The 25,632-nt window shown below is 40.3% G+C and overlaps 1 protein-coding gene across 1 annotated transcript in view; it reads left to right on the top strand.

Annotated features, from left to right (window-relative positions):
* Positions 1 to 531: 531 nt before the first annotated feature.
* Positions 532 to 25,632, top strand: part of LOC101486400 (endophilin-A1) — a 62,793-nt gene continuing 37,692 nt past the window's right edge. Inside the window, exon 1 of the mRNA XM_014411758.4 lies at positions 532 to 838. Within this exon, the coding sequence (XP_014267244.1) occupies positions 794 to 838 (45 nt within the window). The 5' untranslated portion in view covers positions 532 to 793. The remainder of the gene's footprint in view (positions 839 to 25,632) is intronic.

Genomic DNA, 25,632 nt, shown 5'->3' on the forward strand with positions numbered 1-25,632 from the left:
GAAACAGATATACTGACTTACAGTGATCCTCTCTGAATAATGCAGTAGTAACTGTAGCTGCAGCTGCTGCGCCACAGTGTGAACTTATGTAAATGTCTCACTTTGGAGAGGCACCTCTGGGTCCTGTGAAGCTGCGGGGATTTAATGAACGTAAAACTCCAGCTTCCGTTAGTCTGCTTCACTGCTAAACCTCTTCATGATGTCACACTGACACATCTGTGCACATCTGCCAAATCAAACACATGAGCTGTATGCTGGGCTCTGGCTGAACTTTATGTTGAGACTAAACAAGCTTGTTTTCCCATTGAAGTCCAGCTTTTAGTTTTGGTCTCATCAAGCATGTGATTGAATAGAGAAAGTTTTCCATGAGCCATAAACTGAGAGCTGGACATCCTGGTTTATAAGCACATCACATCACTGGTGGACAAAAGGGCAAAAGAATAAGATCATAAATATGAAATGAGTTTTTAGTGCCAGCATGAAGAGGCTGGTGTGATCCATTTTCTCATTAGAGGATCTTTGCCCTTCCTCTTCCTCCTCTCCTCCTCTCTCTCTCTCTCTGACTGAAAATAGATCCAGCTGGGTTTGGTTTGGCGATCAGCGGCTCGCGTTTCCACCACATTTTCCTCCACAATAAGCGGACAGTACCGACTTTAAAGCGAACCGGAGGATTTACCGCCGTCTCTTCGGGCTCCACCTCGCTCCCGTCCCAGGCTCCGTGCTGTCCGTGCAGCTTTCACATAAATATTTCACACACCGTTTCTCTGTGGTTGCTGCCTCCGCCGCTGAAGTGATGTCTGTCGCGGGGTTGAAGAAGCAGTTCCATAAAGCCACCCAGGTAAGAAGAAGCGAGAGACCCGCTTCCTGTTTCCCTTTCCCTTCCTGTTTCCCTTCATTTCTCTGCGGAAAAAAACAAACAAACCTGTGGACGCACATAAATCCACTCATATCAACAAAAACACTTTTAGTCTTTAATGAAATCACGTTTATTCCGTTAAAAGCAGCGAGTTAGTATTAAAAATCTACATTTTACCTCATTCAGATGTTTTTAAATTTGTTTTTGTGTAAAGAACTGTCTGATTATTTTCCTCAGACAAAAACGAGATTTGTGTGTAAACTATTCAGATTTCTCGCGATGTTTTGTGTGAATTAAAAGCGGGGTATGCCCCCCTCAAACACACACACACACACTGAGAGGTTTGCATGTAATGTTATGTAACACTGTGTGAGCTGAAAGTGTGTGTGTGCAGCTGATTGGCTGTTGATCCACGCAACAGGGAATTCCCTCCTTCCTCCTTCACATCCCTCCATCTTCTTCTTCTTCCGCCATCTCTCCATCCTCTTCATCTTCCTTCATCCTTTTTAAAAAATCTACATACCTCTAAAATACAAACTTCCTTCATCATCCTCTTCCTTCTCCTTCATCCTTCCATTCTTCCTCCACACTTTCTTCGCCTCTTCGTGTTATTGTTATTCATCCCTCCTCTATAACGCTGCTTCATCTTTCTCCTTCTTGTCCTCCTTCTATCATCTTTTCCATCTTTCACCCATCCCTCCTTTTCTCTCTGTGCCTCTTGCATCACCTCCTTCTCCTGATCTCTCCTCTGTTTCCTTCCATCCTCTGCTTCTTTCTTATCCATCCCTCCATCCACATTCTGTTTTCCTTCCTATCCCTCCATCTTTTTCTTCTTGCTCCAATCCCTCTATCACTCCATCTTTCCCATCCTGTCTCCTTCTCCACACGCTTCTTTTTCTTTTTATCCATCCATTACCAACCCAACATCTTTTAGCTTTAGACACCTGAACATCCCCTCTGCTTCTTTTTCTTCTTTCTCTTTTTACTTTTAAATCTGTTTTTCAGTCCTCCCTTCATCTTTTCCTCCACTCTTCCTCATCCTCCTGTTCTTTGAGACGTTCCTCCACCTCTTCTCACTTCTCCCCCTCCTTGTGCTATTTTTCTGTCTTTTAACATCCCCTCATCCACCCTCTGATCATCATTTTAATCCATGTTTCCTTTATTCTTTCTTCCTCCTACACTCATCCTCTGCTCCTAGATTTCTTCACCATCGATCCTTCTGTTTAATCTTTTTTTCTTTTTTTCTGATCATCATGCCTCCATTTTTCATTTTCCACTTCACATCCACCTCCTACCGCCCTCCATCATCTGTCCATCATTACAGCGTAATCATAACTCGGGCTCAGATTTCAGTTTCATTAATGATTAGGATTTATTTTTAACACTTGCTGACATGTTTTTGTTTGGAGGCTTTTGGGGGAACCGCTTTAACCTTTCAGCCTGTTTTCTGGTGGTTGAATCTGAATGTGAGATGAATACAAAGAGTGAAGCACAAACAGACAGACAGACAGAACCTGTATGACCCGGCGTCTGTCCGTCCGGCCTCCTCCCCACAGGGTTCCTCGCTCATCATGTCGGCTGTGGAGTGATGTCGGTCGTGCTGGCAGCTCTGTGAGGCTGCAGATGGAAAAGTGGCAGGACTTTGAGCTGAATGGTCATGTGTGTGAAAAATAGTAAGGGACAGGAGGAGGGGGGGACTCGGGTTCCTTATATTGAAGTTTGTTAGGGCTGCAATTATTCATCAAGTAATTTGATTAAATAAATTCTTGACCCAAATTCTTTGCTTCAGTGCTTAGTTTAACGCATGGCTCTGTTGCACCCTGATGTAATAAACTATGTAAACTAGAGTGTTTCACCTACATTTGAGACTAAAAACAGACCTGCAATAGATATGTATTTAGGAGTAGCGTATGATTAAAAAGTTGAACAACATCAAGGCCACAGTGCCCCAAATTTCAGGCCGAGTGAAGGAAAACATCCAAAACATCAGCGGTGTTCCTGCACTCACCTTTTACATTTTCAGTCCTTCATTAAATCACCTGATCAACAAACTCCAACATGAAGAAAAGCAAACTTTTTACTCCTCCATCCACCACCGTTTGTTTTATGCTGAGAAAAATCAGCAGTAAGCCTCCAGAAGTTGTATTAAAATATACAAAACTGTTAACTTAGTCACACTGGTTTAATTAGACAGCTTCCTGAAGGCTGACAGCAGCTGTCCTGTTTTACATGGAAGCGAACAGAGCTGAGTCTAAGAAGGGCATAGGGTGTATTGCAAAGCTTTCGTAACATTTTTCAGATTGAAAGTGAAACAATATCAAATTGGACACTGTCTGTTGGACACTGAATTATTATTAATTATTAACATCTACACCATTTTTTCAGCAGCACAAAAAAGTTGCCTCCCATTAAAAGGGAGTTTTACCTTCCCACTTTCGCCAAAGTGCTTGCTAATATGATTGTTGTTGTTTTTTCTGTATGTATTATTGTAGGGTCTACCTTACAATATAAGTCGCCTTAAGGTGACTGTTGTTGTGATTTGCCGCTAAATAAAACTGAAATAAAATTCAATTAATGTCAGAAAACCTTAAAAATAGACAGTAAAGGTAAATATTTATGCCTTAGTTCAGATTGTTTATTTATCTTATTATATTTGATTTGACCTTTGACTGTACTTGAGATTTTTTTTATATATTTTTCCATTTAAGAAAATGTTTTCTTTAAAAAAAAAAAATTTTTAATATGGTGCGTTTATACAGTCAAAGGGTTTAGTTATTTTGTTTTTTGAGATGTTGGTTGCAGTTAAACGTTTAAAAATTGCAATTTCTAAAATGGAAACCAATAAGCAGTTCATTTTGAAAGACTAGTTTTTTCTCTCTTGAATATTTACTATTGCTCATTAATAAGACAAAAAATAGTTTTCATCTGATTACTTGATTAATTGGTGGAATAATCAATAGATTACTCGATTGCTAAAATAAACGATAGCTGCAGCCCTAGAGCCCAAGCAACAAGCCTCCACTTGAGGCTGTGTCTATGTTTAGAGCCTGGTTACAAAAACCGTGTTAGCCCCTGTGGATGGTTTCACTTTCATAATAACTGTGCTTCCATAGCTCCTACATTTGGAAACTGAAGAACAGGGCGGGGCTCTTAATTGACAGCTAGCTCACCTGAACTAATTAAATCGTGGAAGTGGACCTCTCCACTACATCTGTGGTGCCATTTTAATGGAATTACATAACAAATTTCCTCCACTGTGTGGTTCACACCATCAGTTCTAGTATTTTATTAATCTGTAGTTATTATTAGTGTTCATTTATTGGTGGGGCTTGCTCATAAGCTCACCAAGCTTGCTGATAACTACACCACGCTTTAAGGTTGGGGCCCAATCTTCTTCCCTTCACCTCCAACTAGTCACCGCTGTTCCTCCCTGCACCTGGTTCAGCTGGAGGGTTCTTCCTGTTAAAAGGGAGTTTTTCTTCCCTACTGTCACCACATCATTTGGTCAAAGGGGCCGATGTGATTGTTTGGGTTTTTCTCTGTTTTCTCGGTATTATTGTAGAATCCTTGCAATAAAGTGTTTGACCCTGTGAAAGTAAAGCAAATTATAAGGTTGTGTTGCGGGATAAAGATCTTGGGGAGCAAAGATGGTCAGATTGATTTGCCATTAGCTCTCAAGTAACTGTGGGGGTTTGTTTCAGCTTGTTATTATGAATGCATTCATTTCCTGTTCTCAGAATTGTTAGATTAATTATTTTAGTTCAAGATTCCAGATTCAATGTGCCTTGATACCATTCATGTCAACACCTGTCCATTTAAACAATCCCTGCAGACCTGGGCTCGTACTGTTTCCTCTTTGACATTAATGAATCTGTGTAGAGTGTCTTCATTGATCCAGAGTTAGAGAAAACAGAAGGAAGTGTGGTTTGTTTTTTAATCTGGTTTGACTTTAAATTACAGTTTAATTAACAAGTACACTTAACCCTTCTCCACAGCCCTCCTCAGGGACAGTGGTTGGTTATTGATTATTGGCGATCTCGCAGCAGGATGACGGCAGGAGCAGGTCAACAAACCCGAGTATCCAGTTGTACCTTCAGTTGTACGGGTCGATTGAGGCTCAGGAGGTGAAGCTGGAAGGTCGGAGTTATAATAACCCAGCTCCTCTAGTCAAAGTGTCATCGGGAAACAAGCTGAACAACAAATTGCTTAGCGTGTGCTTGTCACTGGAGCGCTTCCCCTTTTCATTGAATGCTTGTGGTTTGTATCTTTCAGAGGCCAGTCTTTAACCTCCACTGACAGTGTTGCACACTACAAAAATGGACTTTGTGAAAAATGTTGCAGAATTTCTATGCATAGTACCAATTAGTATTTTTTTTTATATGTGATTGGGGAAAGACCACAGTTGCACAGTGCATTTCTAGTCTTACTCAAAGTGGTCAAACAACTTCTAACTTGTCTATAAATTAAAAGGACTTCCTCTCTTACTGCTGCTTTTACCGCTCTTACTAATGCAGCTGATGCCCCTGCTGCTCCTATACTTATTAAAACAGCTCTTATTCCGATTATTTTGCAAGAAATATTAACAGCTAAGTGTCTGCAGAGAGTCACTGTAAGACACTTTTACTGCTGTAGCTGGTAGTGGTGATATAAACACTTGGATAGTCACGCGCTGTTAAGGTTCATAAATTGGAGACATCACAGACGATTACCAGAGAGGAAAGAAGAGGAAATAAAATTGTGACACACAAATTACTCTTATCTTTGCTCTTCTTTGGTAAATTAATGTGTGTCTGTGCTTGTCTGGGCCTCCCACTGTTCTTAAAGAGAGTCGAAATCAATGAAAATGTTATTAATATGACATTTTCATGCAGTAATCTGACCCCGAGGGCTTCACTAATGTCATTAAAAAGTGTAAAAAATAAAATAGGAGGAAGAGAGAGAGGAACAAAAACAGCCGATCGATGTTGTCCATGTTTGCTTTCCGTCTCGTCTGTCATCGGGACAAATTCCTACACATTCGCTGCGTTTGCGGGTGCTGATAAAGAGAGAAGATGATGTTTATTGATCCCTGAGGGGGAAACTGGGTCACTGCAGCAGAGCAGAGCAAAAAGCAAAAATAAAAAGTACAGCAACAGAGACGGAGGGCGTCCTGCATGTTCAGACAGCTCCAGAGGACAGCGTTAACTCTGAAACTGGTGCACCAAACGCAGTCTCTGTTTCTTTGTAGCACAGTCTATCCAAAAGAGACGACCAGCTGGCTTGGCTGGTTCTGGATTGGTACTCGTGTCATACTCATTTATCGAAGGCTGTTTTTCACCTTTCAGATATCTAAGCAGGCTGTAAAGATGTGTGCAAAGTAAAAAGTGATCTTCTTATACATGATTCTCTGATCATCTACCATATATCCCTCATCATATATGAGGGTATAAATACACTGTATGGACAAAACCTTTCTACCCATTACACTTACAGTAGCTCTTATGGCATCCCATCAAGCTTTCCACAATATTTTGGAGTGTGCCCACTTATCCAGAAGAGCATTTGTAAGGTCAGACACTGATGTTGGATACGAGCGCCTGGATCTCAATCTCCCAAAGCATTCATTGTTCGTTCTAGTTCATCCAAAACTGAAAGGGCTGGTTCTGGCATAGTTCTTTTCTACTCTACTTGAGCATTCAACATACTTTATTCTTCAATTCACATACACATTCATACAAGCACTTTTTTCTATGTCAAAGTGCTTACTATCTAACATTCACAGTCCAATGAACACAGCAGAAGTGAGTCTGGGTTCAGTATCTTGCCCAAGGATGCTCTGGCCAGCAGAATGGTGCAGCCAGCAAACCATCAACCTTCCAATTACTAAATGAGCTGCTCTACCTCCTGAGCCACAGCCCCCCCGAGGTGTTCAATGGGGTTAAGGTCAGGACTCTGTGAGGGCCATTTAAGTTCTTCCACGTCAAACTCATCCAACCATGCTTTTATGGACCTTGCTGTGTCACTTGGTCACAGTCACTCTGAAACAGAAAAGGGGTTTTCCCCAAACTGTTCCCACAAAGTTGGAAGCTTAGAATTGGCCATCTTATCTTGGTACGCTAAAGAATTAAGATTTCCTTTGACTGGAACTAAACCTTAAGGCACGTTCTCCTGGCATTCGCCAAACACATTCATCAGACTCGTCAGATGATTGCTCTATAAAGAAACATGACTCCTCATTTCCACTGCTGCAGAGAACAGCAGTGACATGCTTTCCACAACTCCATCCAGGGCTTGGCATTGTATGTGGCGATGTCAGGCTTCCAGCCATAGAAACCAGCACAGTGAAGCTCCCAGAGCACAGCTTCTGTGCTGATTTTAATGCCAAAGAAAGTTTGGAAGTCCAGAGTCACTGACTCAGCAGAGTGTTGTTGACTTTTATACATAATGCTCCTCAGCACTCAGCAACTGTGCTCTATAACTTTACATGACCTGCCACTTTGTGAATGAGCTGCTGTGGCTCCTAAACACTTCTGTTTTGCAGTTCAGTTGTCCCTCGTTTATCACTGGAGTTACGTTCTATAACCCGCGATGGGTAAAATCCGCGAAGTAGCCAACTTTATTTTTTACAATTATTATAGATGTTTCAAGGCTGTAAAACCCCTCACTACACACTTTATACACTTTTCTCCGACAGGCACGAACATTTTCACACTTTTCACTCTTGTTTAAACACTCTCAAAGTTCAAACCTTCGTAGAAAAATAAGTCCAGAGATAGAATGAACCCAAAGGCACCGGCGGTTGTCTTTGATGGTGCAAAATGTTTCATCAACATTGTTGTGTCTTTTTGAGAAAACTTACAAACATACAGTACAGCACTTCAAAGTCACACTGATAGTGATCAAAGATTTTGTAATTTAGCTTGTCAAATTTGTAAATTTGACAAGCTAAATGCATTCTGTCCTGTACAGGAGACAAGGCACGAGATGGATTAACAGTGGTCTACAACCAATTAGGATGCAGAACACAGTGGGCTATAAACACACACACACACACACACACACACACACACACACACACACACACACACACACACAAACTTCCAAAAATGCGAAACAGCAAGGCTGCGAAATGTGAATTGTATTATAGCGAAGGACCACTGTAACACCATTTAGAGTTGAGTGTGGTATATCTAAGGGAAGAAATTTCACAGACTGACTGGTTGCAACTGTGGCATCCTGTTACAGTACCAGAGTTGAATTCGGTGAGCGCTTAAGAACAACCTGTTCTTTCATAAATGTTGAAAGGCATCTGGCATTTGTGGCAGTGGGACTGGAAAATACCTAAATTCAAGATTAAGAGACTGTGTAAGCTAGTACTTTAATATTAGTGTAGTGTACAGATGTTACAACTCAGAGATAGTAACTGCTAAATAAGAACAATGCTGATGAAACTCTGGATGGAGAACAATTCTATGAACCTAAAACATTTTAAAGGAGGCAAACAATTAAAAATGGAAGCAGAGGATTAAAGGGAAACTTAAAAGATAAATCTGGTGTTGCTACATAGAAAAAGAGCAGAAGCATCAGTATGTGTTGAGTTTAGCCCCCAGTAATTTCAGATTGGACTCTCTGTTCTATTCAACATGGAAATCTTTTAAAATGACTTGTAAATATACAGTTTTATTTCTGGAATAAAGCTGAGTATTATCCTTGTTCGGGACTATTTCAGTGGCAGATTATTGACATTTGGTGCCGTAGTGACTATTTTCAGAAGCAGGCTGAGTCAAAATAAACTAAAATCATGAATGAACTTGTCATGTTGTGTTGCTGTGTATGGTGGATCACAAGCTAAGTGTATGAATGAGGTATTGTCTCAGTTATAAATCCAGGTTCTACAGGTGTTTCTTTAAAAACACCTTTGACTTGTCACATATGAATTTCCCATTTGATTGGAGGTGGTGACGGATCTTTGAGGTGAGATGGCTAGCAGGCAGGTAGCGAGGCCTGAAATAGATCTGTGAATCACCAGTAGGCGTTATTGGAAAGTGAGGGGGCAGCAGGCAGCACGAGACGTCAGAGACCCGTAACTCTGGAAACCAGAAAAGAGGGACTGTCTGTCTGCCTGTATCTATGAGTTTCTCTCTGTGTGTAAACTGAAATATAAACCCGATTTGTCATCTCTCTGGTGCTGATTAACCATCGACACTCTGACTGCTGTGATGTCGTTCACGGCCATGGTTTATTCATGGCTGTACCAGGCAGAGTGCAAACACACAAGCACAAAGCAGAGAGAACCGAGTCTGAGCGACAGGGTAGATGCTGAGCTGCAGAGGTGAGAGATAATAACCCGTGATTACATGCAGCAGCGCGGCAATACAGTGTGCTGCTTTACTAAGTAATAGCAGGTTGGAAAAATCTAATTCAATAGGAGAAATAACACATTGAGGAAAGTCTGAACTCAGAAAATTAAAAGACATAGCACATTATTATGAAATTAGGACTTATGTGTTTGTTTATTTTCAGCTTCTGTCTCATTTCAGGAATGTCAAGTTAATGTTGTGTAAGAAAAATAAAGGACAAAATTCATCCACTGGCCACTAGAGGCACACCCAGAAATATTAGTTATTCGCCATAGACACAGATATCTAAAAAAAAAAAAATACTAATAAAATGCCAGAATTTAACTCACTGAAACTGATTAGCATAATTAACTGCAGGGGTTGATATAGTGGTGAAAATCCTTCGAAAAAAAACCACGTCCTCCATTCATTTGTTATTAACCATGATCTAGTTCACAGCCATGGTTTATGTCAGACAGAGAGCAAAACTAGCTTAAGAGAGTAAAACTGTATGAAGTTGTAAACACATTTATTTCTGCTCTAACAGGAGTCAACTGGTATTGACTCACTTTTGGAGCCATTGTCAAGAAGCTGTTAGAAGAAACTGCAGGTTTTGGTACTCCAGCGTTGGTGTTGTGGATCTTGTTGCCTCACAACAAGTAGGTCAAGGGTTCAAATCCAGGATGGAGTTTTTAGGTTCTCCCTGTGCCTGCATGGATTCTTGTCTGATACTCCAGCTTCCAACCACAGTCCATGCACGTGAGGCTAGCTTGTGATTTTAAATCTGTGTATAGCAGATTACAATGGATGGGATAGGCTCCAGGCAAAAATTAGATTAAAAGGTTAACATATAAATTTTAGCTATAATTGAGGTGAGATTGTAGAGCAAAATGAATTAGGCAGAGCTCAACAGATGAGTCATATGTTGCGACAGCTTTAACAACAATCTGTTCACCTCATTTGACCAGGCTCGTCTTATCTGTGACAGAAACCTTGCAAGCAGAAAATTTTTCAAATGGAGAGCATAAAAAAAAACCTTCGTGTTTTCCACTTCTTGCTCATGGGGTGTGTGAGCCAATCACACGCGAGAATTGGGAACATTAAAACTTGATTTGAACTTTTTGCCTGCTGAGACGTGAATCTGGGACACATCCCAGCATGTGTGTGTGTGTGTGTGCTTTAACAGATGGGAAAAGAACAATCAGAGCTGAGCTAAGCAAGCAGTGGCAGTGTGAAGCCAACTGCCAAGTCGCAGTGCCACCAACCAAGATGGCCGCCAAGCAGGAAATGGGACACCTCGGTCTAAACGGTTGAATAAAACATGAGAGAGGGAGAGAAGACAGAGATCGATATCCAACTGTACAAACGTCAAAGAAAGAGGAAGAACAATAAACAAAAGATCAAAGAGGAAGTAGATCATAAACAGGCCTTTCATTTAATAATTTCATACGTTTTAAATCTTCATCCCTGATTTTTAACTTATCCTTCACTGAATTTGCCTTCATTCATTTAGTATTCCCAATTGTTTGAAATGTGGCATTTTAAAGTAATATTTTGTTGTTTTATTTAACAGGTGTCTCCAGTTATTTCTACTTTTCAGATTTTGATGGTTATAGCCATTATAAGCCACTCAGTGATGCACAAATTCCCATTTTAGTTGTAATTTTGCATGTTTTAGATACAAGCATACTTAATTGTTATTCAAATTTACCCATTACAGTACACATAAGATTGAGATTTCATTGCATTAGCTCCAATTGTAGAAAAATTTTGCACTTATCTTCATTTGTTTATCTTTGCTAGTTACAATGATTCGCAAAACAAGTGGCCTCCTGATAGCCAAACTACAATCTTATCAAAGGGAGAGCCCAGCCACTCTTCAGAGGAAACTCATTTCTGCCTCTTGCATCTGCACTCTCACCCTTTCAGTGATTAGCCAGAGCTCGTGACCATAAGTGATGGAACATAGATCAACCTGTGAATCGACAGCTTTATTTCCCTTTAATCTTGCCGAGATGTCATTTCTGGAAGACTTTTTAATGGGAAGGGACACGGGGATTGATAGTTGATGATTAATGAAAATTACAACAGGTAAACCTTCGATATGAAACATGACCACAGAATGTTATAGGCTTTGTTGACTTTAATTTGGCAGGAATTTATATAAATGAAAATACGAAGGTAATCAAACGTAATGAAAGGCTCCCTCACTCTTTTGTGGCAGTAGACTCATTTGCAATGAATCCACCTGCTTCTTCAAAGGTAATCTTTTCATCTCCCCTTTTTGTTTTCTGCCATGTTTCTTTGGTTTAGCCACTGTTTCTTTCCTTGAGCTCTTCAGTTGAAACATGTTCCGCATAGGCTTGATAATAAACTACTATCATATTACATCCTTATTAGCAGCAGTATTGCTACATACAGGTAATTCAGAATGCAGTCGTCCTTACGCATACATGGAAATTTGACCTTCAGTTTGACCTTCAGTTCAGTACTACCTTTAAATCCATTTAGTATTTCATAATAGATTCTCTGCCTCATCTTCACTGATCTCACCTGGACCCACAACACCAATGTCCTGGTAAAGAAGGTCCAGCAGCAGCGCTTCCTTCATGTCCTGAGGAAGAATAACCTGGACTGGAAGCTGCTGCTGGCCTTCTACCACTCCATAGTGGAGAGCATGCTCTCCTACTGCCTTGTGTTTGGTACGCAGGGGCCACAGCTGAGAAAAGGAAGGCTGTGCAGAGGGTAATAAACACCAAAGAATCACTGGCTGCCCTATACCAACCCTGGAGGCCATCACCAGATCCTCCTGTCTCAGGAAAACCAGCACCATCACAGGTGACCCCTGCCCACTGCATATTTGACTCACTGCCCTCCGGACAGTGCCTCAGGTCAGTCAGGTCCCACACCTCCAGACTCACAAACAGCTTCTTCCTCTGGGCCATTTGGACTGTAAACAAACACTATCCCCCCACACCCCACTCCTGCCCACCCACAGTCACTCAGACCACTACCACACAGACTCTATACTTGGACCAAGTCCTTTGCACTACATTTAGGCACTTTGTAACTTGTCCTTTTAATGTGTGTCTTCCTCTTATTTTGTATATATTCCTCTTTTTTGTTATTCATTCCTGTTGTCTAACTATTTATGTGAAGTTATTCTTTTATATGCTATTGTATTCTAAAGCTCTGTGGTTTGGTCCCTCAGTACATTTCTGACTTCTTCAGTTTCTATAACCTGATTAGATTTTGCAGGTCATCAGGTGCAGGTCTGTGAACTGTTTTATTAGAGTTGGATCTAAGTGTGTTCAAAGTGCTTTCAATTACTGTGGTCCTGTTCTTGGGAACAAGCTGCCCACTGACAGACTCAGAACATTTTTTATTCTCACAGTTGCACACTTAATAACAGTGTGTGTGCACATGTGCTTTTCATTGATTTGTGGATTTTTTTTTTTTTTTTTTTTTACTGTTATAAGCTATGTGGGGGTAGAGCAGGTCCCCTACTTATCGGAAGGTTAGTGGTTTGATTCCTGGCTCCTCCAGTCTGCATGTCAAGTATCCTTGGAAATACTAACGCCAAGTTGCTCTCCGAGTATGAATGTGTGTATGAGTATGAATGTGTGTATGAGTATGAATGTGTGTATGAGTATGAATGTGTGTATGTAGTTAGGAAGCACTAACTAGAAAGAAAGTGCTTGTGTGATAAGGTGAATGTGGCATGTTGTATAGACCTCTTTGAGTACTCCAAGAGAGTAGAAAAGCACTATACAAGAATCAGTCAATTTACATGTTGTAGACCCACATCAGTTGTTTTTATCTTTCATGTTCAGCACACTGAGTTTACATGAAATTAAATGGGCTACATAAATAAAATTCTGTTTTCTGATCATTTTAAGTGGCTAACATTAACATGTGATCATGGGTCAGGTTAATGTCGATGATAGCTGTGTAAAATGAAAATGTTGAATGTGTTCAGCTGCTAGTGAGGTGAGGGGCTGTGCACCTGCCAGTTGTGCATCAGCTGAATGAGGTGAATACGGCACTCCTAGTATCAATACTGCTGAGTATCCAACTAAGTGTTACGGTTTAGAGTCATTATGTCTATATGCTGCCCTCAGTGTTGTTTTCCAAATTTTCATATCAAAAGATATCAGGTGTAGTAAATGTTATCAGTCCTGCCCATCTGTAACAGTAATAGACAGTGTTAAATGAACAAGATAACACAGTTTAATGTGCCTACAAAGTGTCAAGTTTGTCTGTCTGGTTGTACCAGAGAAAGTATCTCAGCAGTTGGAAACAGTGGCTGCCTTCCTTAGCAACCGTATTTGATCAGCACCAGAAGCAAAGCATTTCCTCAAAGAGCCTAAAAATAGTCATCTTTCATAGTTTGCTCTACCTAAGGAAGTATTGAAATATTTCTTGTGTGTGTGCCTGCGTGTACCTTGCAGTTATGTTACTATATTATTATTGTTAGTAGTAGTAATACTAAAGATTGAGTAAGTTCTGCGTTTTCCTTGTTCTACATAAATCTAAATGCAATATTTGAGAGATTTGAACTGTTAATGTGGCAAAGTAAGTCTTTTGTGAGATTGTTATGAATGAAACACTCAATGAGCTAATTCAGAAATAATGGTCCTGAGATTATGTTTGCAGGCTATTACACTTATATTCACTATATTCTGAACCCACAGCCCTGCTCTGCATCAAGAGTAAAGGAAATGAATGGGTGCTTCAAGTTTCTTTGAGGATTTTCGGTTTCCTTAAAGGCTGAGGTTCAGAATGATCTCTGATCGTCCCGGTTATGTTGATAAAAGTTCACAATGAGGTATTTATTTTCTGTGGAAACATAGTGAATTCATCTTGTATTTCACTGTGTGGTAGTTCTCTTTCCACATTTTTCTTTCAGCTTGCAGTCTCTGTTTGTGTTGACCCTAGACTTGTATTTGACGATGAATGATAGAAGAAGAGAAAGACACAGGAAGCACCCTGAAGATAATTAGAGAGAAAGAGGTGAAGAGGATTGATGGAGCAGATTGAAGAAGCTGCTATTAAGTGGGAGCAGATGGGAGCACAGTTTGTCTCTCTTAAATTCAAATTATGGTGACAGGACACTCAAAAAAATGAGGAAATAGAAAATAATGTGTCAATAATCAGATTTAATAAGACATAAAGATGTGAATTTGAACAAAGATTGAGGATAAAAAGGATGTTAATCAGTCTGTCTCTGCTTCTCTGTTGCTTCCTGATCAAACATGCTTCTCTCTCCCTTCGAGGGACGTGTTGTCCTGGCAACCACACACGTGTGAAGTGAAGGCAGGCTTGATGCAAACACACATACACACACAGGCCAGGCTGAGCTCTGGTTGGCTCGCTCAATAATTGATTGTCCCTGAGGGCTTCACACGTGAGCAGAGGACCCGCGTGTCTCCGTGTCCTTTCCTTTTGTTTTCAAGTCACTTCATCAATTTGACCTTTGACCTCCTCACTGCGTGCTGATGATGTGGCTGCAGCCATCAGCCACTGTAAGGGAATTCAGCCTAAAATCAATGAAAGCTGGACGAAGACAGAAGCTCTGCTGCCCGAGGCAAAGCTCCAGCTGGGGGCAGAATGAATCCCATTGGCTGAGATGAACCTTAGGCTGTGTGGGTGTAATCAATATGCTGTATATTACAGTGTGGAAAACAGACGAGTGCTGTCATTTTGACCTCCATGATTTTAAATTGCTCATTTGTATTTAATTTTTTAAAATTACTCATCAGATTTGACAAAAAAAAACAATTTAAGATCCAGATTAAGAGTCTTACAGATTAAACATCTGTTTAACAGATGATGACAAAAACTTCTAAACTGAAACGTGAAAATCTTCCAGAATCCACAAAAAATCAGCACGTCCTTGTTTTTGTATCCGTTTTTGTATCTAATCGTGAGGTTTTCTTTGTTTATTATTTTTATTGTTACCAGCTGACAGCAATCACACCACTTTTTCTCACCAACACATTTACTTGATCTGATGCCTGCAATTTAACCATCAGGTCAAGTATAGGTTAAATGAATTAAAAATAACAGTTCATTTGAAATACCATCACTCTGATTTATCTATTTCATAGTTGTTGTTTTTTTCCACCTAGCATACATTTTAAGAATAGCATTGACCATTTAATTACAGATTGGGAAAGTAAGACATATTTTTAAAAAGCACAAATAGGACAAAAACTAACACATCTGAATAATCTAATTACTAGAAGTAGAACTAACATGTTGCTTTAGCTACACTAAAATAAGGAAATAAAAGAGCAGGCTGAACAGGTCACAGTCCACATTTTAAATATGCACCTCACAGTTATCTACAACAGCTTAAGGAACGCACTTTTAACTCTTTCTTCAGAAACTGGTGAGATCATTGCTGGCCTGCTATCCGGTTGTTCAGTCTGACGTCACTAGCCGTGTCTGGGTCTAAACTCCGCTGCAGGTCCATATATCAAACGATCACTATGGCATTACTGAGAGTTGAAAAACTATCTAAAGTCTTTCATCTTTAATAAAATGATCAGCGTTCTGCTCTACCAGGTGTAACAATTGAGTTTCCAGGCATCCATGAAAACAGAATTTATGACATTTAACGGAGTTAGAAGTTAGCAGGGAGTTAGCTCGCTAGCTTCTATCTAAATACAATATAGCATGTCCTGACTGCGGGGTTTTGGAAACAAATTAAAACGTACAGCTCTGCTATCACTTCCAGCATAAATGAAGACAGAAAACTAAACAGCAGTGACGTTTGTAGGGTTACTTTAGTTTGGCTAGCTGGTATATAATGATGTGCTACGTGATTGCTAGCGACACAGCTATGTTAGCATAATATAAACAAGCTAACTTTTTTTCCACTCGATAAAAGTTAACGTGAGTGTTCTCGGTGGTCAGGAACAAATGTAATCGCATGGCAGGATGCTGTAAAAGGACCAAACTTCAGCCAGGAGAACAACTGAGATAATCCATCCATAATACAAGGTTAGTCATTCATATACTGCTGCATGGGCTGGGCTGCCGTTACATCCTAAGGTTTTAAAAACTGAGCTTAAATAAATGATTAGTGGTAATAAAAGCCGAGGGAGGTCAATAGTGATCACTGACTGTTTTAGGAGCTTTTTGAGATCAAATAGAAGAAAATACATAACATTAAACATGTTAACAACACAAAAGCCATATTAAACGCAGACTACTTTAGACCCGGAAGTAGGATTCGTCACGTCATCACTGAACAACCGGATAGAGATTGAAAATGTGACGTCACTCAGGGGTAAAACCGCAAAGAATTCTGGGAACTCGTGGCAAGAGGTACTAGCGCACGCAGGTTTTCAATTGAAATCAGTCACACAGCGATAAAAAGAAACACAAAAAATGGCAAGAAGCTGTTGTATTATTAACTGCAATAGCCGGTCGCATGACAGCCACGGAAAGCCGACGGGTAAAGAGATCGGTTGTTATCGGATTACGTCGTTGAAGAGAAATTGTTCGAGCCATGTTTCCGAAGCAACAAAGAGGCAACGGGTGGCCTGGATTGCAGCCATTCAAAGACAAAATATAACGTCCCAGAACACTCCAGCTCACAGGTTAGTCTGCTCCAAGCATTTCCACAGAGGTCAGTCTGCTGTTGTAGTTAATGCGTCATTTTTCATAACATAATTGGTGATATAGGTTACAAGCAAGTCTGGCGCTGAACAGAAATTGTCGCGCTATGCTCCTTTATTTATTGTGCATAAATAGTAAATTGTCCTGACACAATATTGCGTTTCGCTTCTGTTATTACCATGGTACATTGACAAAAACATATACTTTTATTCACAGGATAAAACAGTTTTTTTGTATCACTAATTGTCCAGTGCGATTACAGCATACAATATTATTGTCACTGCTACATTTCTGTGATGCTACCAGAAATTATTTCCACTACTAATTAATTACCGTTGAGCTCAAAGGTCCTATTAATAAACGGTTAAAGAATGTGTATTTATGACGACAATTTGTGAGGTAAACTTATGATACGTACAATAGTCTTTCGTTCTACACGGTGCATTTCAAGGTCCTGCACCCATCTGTCGGTAAACTGTACCTGGGCTTGTTGCAGTGACCGGAAGTTACTAAACTTCACGAGTGTATGCACTCACTCCAAGAAACGTATGATTATAAATATGAGCGTGGTGAAAGTTGGGCAGCACGCTAACGTATTTTGTCCCTCTGTGTGCTCGTAAGGGTCTGACCCTTTCACTGGTTTGATTTTTTTCCTCGTATCTTTTCTTTGACTTTTCATCAAGTCTGTCTTTGTACGGACCGGCATTGTTCTCCTTCGTTTTGTACATACCTTTTTTTGGGGAAAAGAAAAAGCAAGAATTTATTGGAACCGAAGAATGAACGTTTTGCGGTGCTGCAAATGCTTGCATTTGATGCGGTACTTGGATTGTTTTGCCACGAGTTCACCGCATGCAATGCGCGAAAGTCACGTGGTCTGTCAATCTCTATATATGTATCAATATAAATGCTGTATATGTAGTATATTTATTAATTTAAACATATGTAGCCAGTTGGCTAAGGTAGATAGCCGATAACAGTTGCAGAGTAACTTAAAATGGACCAACTTGGTTTGGGGCATCTTATTTTGAAAATCTAATCACTTTACAGAATCTTAAAACATCCAAAGATGAACTGGAGGGTTTTATTTTGAAAAAGTATCACTATAAAGTCCATTATCTACAATAGGAGTGGGCAATCTGGCCTTGAAATTATATCACAATATTTCTAGGAAACACTGATATTGATGTGGAAGAAAACAATGAACAATGCTCGCAGCTGCGACTGAGCTGAATTTATTAGTGCAAATAAAATGGACAGTTTCCATTCTCCTCTTTCAGTGAGCCACTGCTATTAACGACAAGGGATGGGTATCCGGTGCCATGATGGCAACCAGACCGGAAAGCAGCGCACATTTCGGTGCTTTATTTCTGTGCTTTTTTTTTTTCCTGAGATGTCATACACTTTGGATTCCAGCCAATCATTTTACCTTTGCAAGCGTAGTAGGCGGGCCCAGGTACGTACGTTCTTTTAGAGCAGAGCTACAGATTAAAAATGCCCAAGGTGAAGCGGTCAAAGTCTGGTTGTACTTCACAGCAAAAGATGCAAACTCAGCAGCCTGCAACAAGTGCTTTAAGGTGATACTGTGCAAAGGAGGTAACTCCTCGAATCTGATGAAACACCTGGCGACGCATAGCGTTTTTTTTAAAAGCCGAGAAATGCGCCGTATTTGATAGCTTGCTGTGAGACCTCACACTGAGCACATCTACTCCGGGTGTGGTGCCTGTTATCGGACCAGGAGTTTGCAACATCCCCCAAGAACCCGAAGAGTAGAGTCCTGGCCCCTAGTCCTGCCAGTGTAGCAGAAATGATGACGGATGATGATGGCAGCAGCAGCCGTTCTTCTCTGCGTGAGTAGCTTAATGTTGTTCGTGTGTAATTTACGTTGAGTAGGCTAACCACGTTATTACATTAATGCATGTAAGGTGAACTAGCAAACACAGTCGTAGTTACATGCGGCTGTCTTCTTGTTTGATGGCAGATACTCCCATCACCCTGGCCAAAAAGGCTAAAAAGACCAAAGAAAAAGTGGAAAACAGTTAAACATGAGAAGTTTTTGGACAAAGTTAGTGTTTTTTTTTCACAAAATTGTGAATCAATTGAAACAAGGCGCCGGCTGCAGCGCCATTACAGTGCAATAGTAGTGACACAGCATAAGTCTAACCTAAGCATAAAAGTCACCTCACTGGTGCTTTTCTCTGGAAATGTTAAAGTATAAAATTACTGAGTAATATTTTAACAATAGCTGAAGTAACTTAACCTTTGAACTGATGAGGTGCTGCACAAAAGTGTTACAGTGTTGTTTTATGTATTTCCAGCTGCTTATAGTTCCATTATGTATCAATTCAATTCAATTTTATTTATACACGCCAAATCGCAACAACGATCATCTCAAGGCACTTTATATTGTAATGTAGACTGTACAACACACAGAGAAAAACCCAAGCAAGCACTTTGGCGACAGTGGGAAGGAAAAACTCCCTTTTAACAGGAAAAAACCTTCGGCAGAACCAGACTCAGGGAGGGGCGGCAGATCATAGTTTCCATCCACCCTTTGTGCTCCAGCGATGCTCATTTGAGCCATTTGTTTTTGTTTGGGTGACACATTACCAGCTGCTAGCATCACCTCCTCACGTGCCCTAGTCACCTCATCATTGTTGGAGGTTAGCTATGTGCTGTATGATATGCAGACTCCTCTTCATCAGGACCATGAAAAGGGGTGGATTTGTGAATTAACTTTTTAAAGTAATGGCCACCGATATTATGTTTTTATAAACAATCAAACGCCCCTTTGCAACCAGAGAAGTTGCTTCCTGCTGACTGTTAGGAAGAATGCAGGTTTGATGCTAAAGTCGTGTCCACCTTTTTTATACAGTCTTTTTTTGTGCCCAGTGGGTTACAGGGGAATACTGGCATTGTGGTATGGCCACCACATTGTACAAGTAGCAATTACTTAGCTATGATGAAGCAAAAAACTTGCGTTTCTATTTTAAGCACTGAGGTGAAGTCTGGTAATTAGGGCCAGGATTAGCCTAATAACTGAGAGTAGGAGGACCATTAGAGCCTGCTCAATTGCTCATTTAAACATAATACAAATGGAGTGTGAATGTATTTTCTTAAAAACTGTCATTTAATGTAAAATATAATGTAAAAATCATTGATTTGTTATAAATTATAGCCTTAAACTGTCCGTTTAATCTAATGTGCAAACACTACCAGTCTCACCAAGCATGACTGAAGATGGTTCAGTCCCATAATCCAGTGTTAAATTTCCACTGAGTAGCATCAGTTACATGACTGACTAAGTGGATGGGTGGATTTTGTTCAAGCTGCCGTGTTTACTCAAATTAAAAGCCTTTAAATTCATGTCATAGATATTTATTTTTTGTGCTGCATTTTGAAATGTTTACCAACTTTTGTTCAAGGTCAGCCTTCTGCCACCAAACTAATTAAAAAAAAAACAAAAAACAAGAAGTTAGGTGTGCATGTTGATTTTTTTTATTTTTTTATTTTTCTCCCGGTGCTCTGACCCAAGGTTCCCTCTTTCAAAATAAACGCCCTGCTTGCCAGCCCCGCTGACATGATGACACACTAGCAATTCTGACAGGGACGGCGCGCTCGGCTCTAAATATATCAGAGTGATCGAAGCGTGCATCTGTGCTTCTGTGTGTGCGTTTGTGTGCAGCTGCAAAAACAACTGGTCGCAGTGATTGCAGACTATTCATCCTCTCAAGCAGGAAAATCGATGCTCAGCAGAAGAGTTACAACCTTGCCAGTTTATTTTTTTCCCACTTATATAAGGCTGCTTCAGCTTTTAACCTCTTCAGAGAGCAGCACTAACATTAACAATCATTTAGAGGGGTTGGAAATTTTCCTGAGTAACACATTTCAGGAAACTGCTGCTAAAAAGTTCAGTCCCCGGTAATCAATAACCACAGTCCTGTGATTGTGGTTATTGCACAATACTCCACTGCTCTGCTCGTTACAGTCCAGTGTGATAAATAATAAATACATGAGGCCAGTTGTCCTTTTGGAAGCTGTGACACAGTTGCTGATTTTCCAGAACGGATTTATCAGATCTTTCTGCTTTAGTGCTTGAAAACTGCACTTGTGCTTACAGCAAAAGGTCCAGGTTCACGTTTCTGCAAAGTCTTTCTGCTATAAAAATGAGAGAAAGGGCAGAGATGGGAAGGGAAGCCTTCAGAGTCCTTGTAACAAACCATTTGCACCCCCCTGTTGTACAGGCACGACATCATTCCTGGCATCATTATATTTTATATAAAACTGGAATAATTCACTGACTTCACTGCGGTTTTTCACGCATTGCAAACCCTCTGCTGGGCCTAACCCTTCAGGCCACATGTTTGACACCTTAAAAAAGGTAAAAATTCTGACGTGTTTCTGTAGATTAATCATTTTGAACTGAGTGCACTCGATCTCTGTGGGTCTCGCAGTTGCTTCTAGCTGTGTCCAGCTGACAGGTTAGTTGGCTTTGAAGAGGTACAGATGTACAGGTGAAGTTAGCTCTCTGTCTTCATTCTTGTCTTTGCCGGCTTGTGTGTTTTACTTCTGTGGTTTTTGCTTTTGGCCTACAAATGCTCATTTTTGTAGCATACCCCACCCGTCTCTCTCCTGCTGTATAAAGCTGGTTTGCTGAGGGGGACAGGTCCACTTATCAAAGAAAATGCTGCACTTCACTAAACCTTTTGCCCAGGTGCTTCGCCGCCATATTGCTGTGACAGTTCGACACGTTTCTTTATCACTGTGTTTGAGTTTTAGCACTGTGACATAGATAACACTGCCATCATCAGAAAAAGGTTAAAGTTACTGCCAACTGTCATTATCATCCATCATCTTATAAAAAGTTTGATTGGTCAAACTCAAAATTGGACAAAGACCATTTTATATACATCAAAGGTTTGAAGACACCGTTTTGCAGTTAAGTGCAGTGGATGAACCGATTATATCCGATCGCACATTCTTTTTCCTTTGGATGCTTCTTGTTCATCCCTATTGTTTGCTGTCACATTACAAAGTCATACTCCGCGTCCTCCTGAGCGCTCATGCATACTAATGTGTCACCATCAATCTCTGCTTTACTTCCCTCTCTTTCTTTTGAAAGCTTTCTCTCTCTCATATTTCCAACTCCCAAAAACCCAGTTCAGAGTAATGCTCTGTTGCAGTATGGGTCCTTTTGCTTGGCTTTGTTATTGCCCCATCAATCCTGAGCAGCTCTCTGAAGAGCAACAACAGGGCAGCCCTGCAGGGCTCGAGCACAAAAAGCCCTCTCATATTCTGAATAAAGTCGAGTCAGAGCCGTGTACTGGACGGCTGGCTGGTCAAATGCAGGCTGAGCCGTGCAGATATTTCCTGAAATATAATTTCTGGTAAACACAAAACGTCAGAGGGGAAATACATGGAAATGGATAGAATGGCAGAGAATCAACAACAGTGATATATACATACATATAAATATATTAGGGTTGCAACAATATTCGTATCGATATTGAACTGTTCGATACAGTGCTTTCGGTTCGGTACGCATATGTATCAAACAATGCAAAATTTTTAATTTATTATATCAACTTTTCTTCTGACAATGCTGTCTGTCTTGAGAGCTCAGTGGATCTGCGTTCGACTACTCCGCACTGTCGAGCGCAGATCCACTGAGCACAGCACAAGCTAGCAAGACAGAAGCTAAGCTCGTTGCAACATGGCAAATTGAACCTCCCCCACCCTCATTCAGATCTGGCCTTTGGAATATATGTATATGTATGTATATATCACCACTCCACTCCAGCGTCTCCTTTCATGCCATTTTCAACTTAAATATAAATTAGTGCATATAGAAATAACAGCCTTCTTTTCGCTATAGCGTTCCTGACTTCAGTGTATTTCCCAAAAAATTTAATAATTTCTTTAATTCCAAGGATTTAAAATTTTGAATAAACCAGCCATTTTATACACGTTTCATTTTTTTAATCAGACGATAAACTGAAAGCAGTTTCACGGTCAGGTGAGGCTCGCTCCTTTGTTGTTTAATGACAAATGAAGCAGACATAACATCCAAAGTTGGTTCACTGTTGAATTTTTGTGTTTAACAGCTTTTCACTGTAATTTTAATGTCATTTTTAAATATGAGGCCCAAAGAGGCATCAGTGGAAGAGAAGCAGGACGTCATCGGGCTGAAAAAACATCTTATTAAATTCAACAAAAAACAACTCAAGTGCATGATGACGAAATTGTTTCCATGGTTTTATCTGTTCCAACATTATGGAGGGCATTTTGTCTTAGTCATCCTTTTAATTTAAAAGGGATGGGGCTTGGAACTACTGCCGAGCTCCTCGCCATATCTGTAAGGCTGAGTCCAGGCACGCCTCAGAGGAAGCTCGTTTCTGCTGCTGGTTTCCACACTCTCATTCTTTCTGTCACTGCCCACAGTTTGTTGACACAGGTGAGGGTCAGAAAGTAGATCGACCTGTAAATGGACAGCTTCCCTTTCACACTCAACCATCTCTTTGCCACAGGATCAATACAGAATCCGCAGCACTGCCACTGTTACATCAATCCATCTGTCAATCTCCGTTTCCACTCTGTCCTCATAATTTAGGAGTAATTATTTTGGAAAATATGACAGCTTTTGAACAATTACATAACGTTTAGGATTTGCCGTGTGGTGCAAGCTGCTTCGCAAGCCATCCCTTTCCCTTACTCCCGACTGATCTGTTGCCACTGATGAAGGCTTTCTCAATCGGAGGTCCCCAGAAATTTGCACAGAATTTGGTTGGTGGCTTATTGAAAGTTTCATGGAAGGTTTTACTGTGTGCGTCTACCTGTCTGACCTAAATATTTGTACAACAGTGGCATTAAAGTAGCTGTAGATTTGGAAGAAAATATAAAATTGTGTAAAAGAAGTACTTTAGGATCATGAAATACTTTGCTTTGAAACACCACAGATGACCAAAACCTGCTGTATTTATTTAGCCCAGGGCTGTGTTGCTTATTGGAAGACATCTGTTAGTGTGATTGGTGTGAAAGGATTTAGTATTCATTGTACAGCCTGTGAATCGTGACTCGTGCATGCTGACAGGATGAAGAAGCCGCTGTCTGGTGTTAGTATAAATGAATGTGGTATTGGGTTCAGTAGGTCTAAGATACTTGTCTTTCCTTGAAGTTTATCTCTGGTTGTTCTTTCAAATTCGATTTCTTTTAATAAGTCTGGCGGATCTTTGATGTCTCTTTGTCCGCCTGAATGTCTCAGTTCTCGCTGTTTCATCTGGTTTCTCACCTTTTTTCTTTCGCACTTTCCACCACAACTGAGGCTGTGGGTGTAATGTGACATCATTTTTATGAGCTCTATAGTAGCTATGAATGATCCCTTGTTTTAATATTTCTATATGACTAAAGTCATAACGTTAGAGTGAATGTAGGGGAAATATATTTTTAACCGCATTCATTTTATGTGCTCTTCAGCTGTCAAGCAGCCTTTGTAATCACTGGAAAAGTCTAAAATAAAAACATTGAATAAAATGCTTGTTTGCAGTTGTTTCATATGTTTACAACCAGATTGCAGAACAATTCTTCTTTCCTAGTGGTTCATGTCCGCTTAATAGAGGGTCCACTGTTTTGCATGCCTTCCTCCACTTCTTCCTATCCAGAGCATCTTACAGTGTCACAGTCATATCATCTTTGATTTGGTCCATCCAGCACTTTTTGTGGTCTTCCTCATGGCCTTTTGCCACCTGGGTCTAATCGTCGGGCTGTGTCCGAGACAGAGTTCTCATCACAACGGCCAACATGGCTGTACCATCAGACACGCGACTCTTGTATCTTGTCAGTGATCTGCGCCACTCTTCATCATTTCCTGAGAAATCGGTCGAGAGGTAACAGAGTGATGATCGAAGATGTCAAGCTGAGGTGGCCCCGAGACCCAGGCGCCACCTCAACATCTTCATCTCCATGGTGTGGACTTTATCCAAACATTTTATTTTATGCACTTTATGAAACAGTTTTCTGGAATCCATTTTTTGTGCTTTATATACCCACCATCCACCCCAACCTCCTCCTAGAAGTTGATATCTGCATTTCATTATTTAACAGTTAATAAAAGGTTGCTTCTACTGTAAATATAATCAAGTCCCGACTGCAGGCTTTATATAAAAAAATGAATACAGCCACCATCACATCAAACGTTGGCTAACACGTCAGAGCTTCGGCATTTGTATTTTGGCTGGTCGATTGTGTTTGTTTTTGGAGCCAGTAGTGACCATACATGTATGCAGTGCTGCATTATCAGCTGCATTTATAAAGTGCACACGAGCAACACACACAGGAAAAAAGCAAATAAACAAAACGAGGACAGATTAATGGTGCCACTTTTATAGCCTACTCGACAAATTCAAACATAAACAACCTATCTGGAACCACAGTATGCATAATAACCATAAACACTCGGTACACTCAGAATAATTTATTTTGGAAATTAAAGGTGAGATCATTCTTTTAAAATAAAATGCCTCATGAGCTGATGATGACCTTTTTGTAGTCCCAAAGAGACCTATTGTAGCCTATAAGGAGTAGCTGATGACCCAAGAGCACAGACCCATGGTCTCTAAAATCAGTGTCCTTATTTGTAACACCTCTACTATTAGCTAAAAAATTTACATGGGCTTGATTGTTACTACGATAGCTTTAAAAAAAAAAACAATAACAAAAAAACAAATGTATAAATCATATTTGGTTTATAGTGATATGTAAGTAGAACTCAGCTTAGGGGTCACCGACCCCCGGAGCTCATCCATAATGCCGATGCCACACCTGCTACCTGGGCTC

This window comes from Maylandia zebra, linkage group LG3, assembly GCF_041146795.1.
Source record: "Maylandia zebra isolate NMK-2024a linkage group LG3, Mzebra_GT3a, whole genome shotgun sequence".
Taxonomy (NCBI): domain Eukaryota; kingdom Metazoa; phylum Chordata; class Actinopteri; order Cichliformes; family Cichlidae; genus Maylandia; species Maylandia zebra.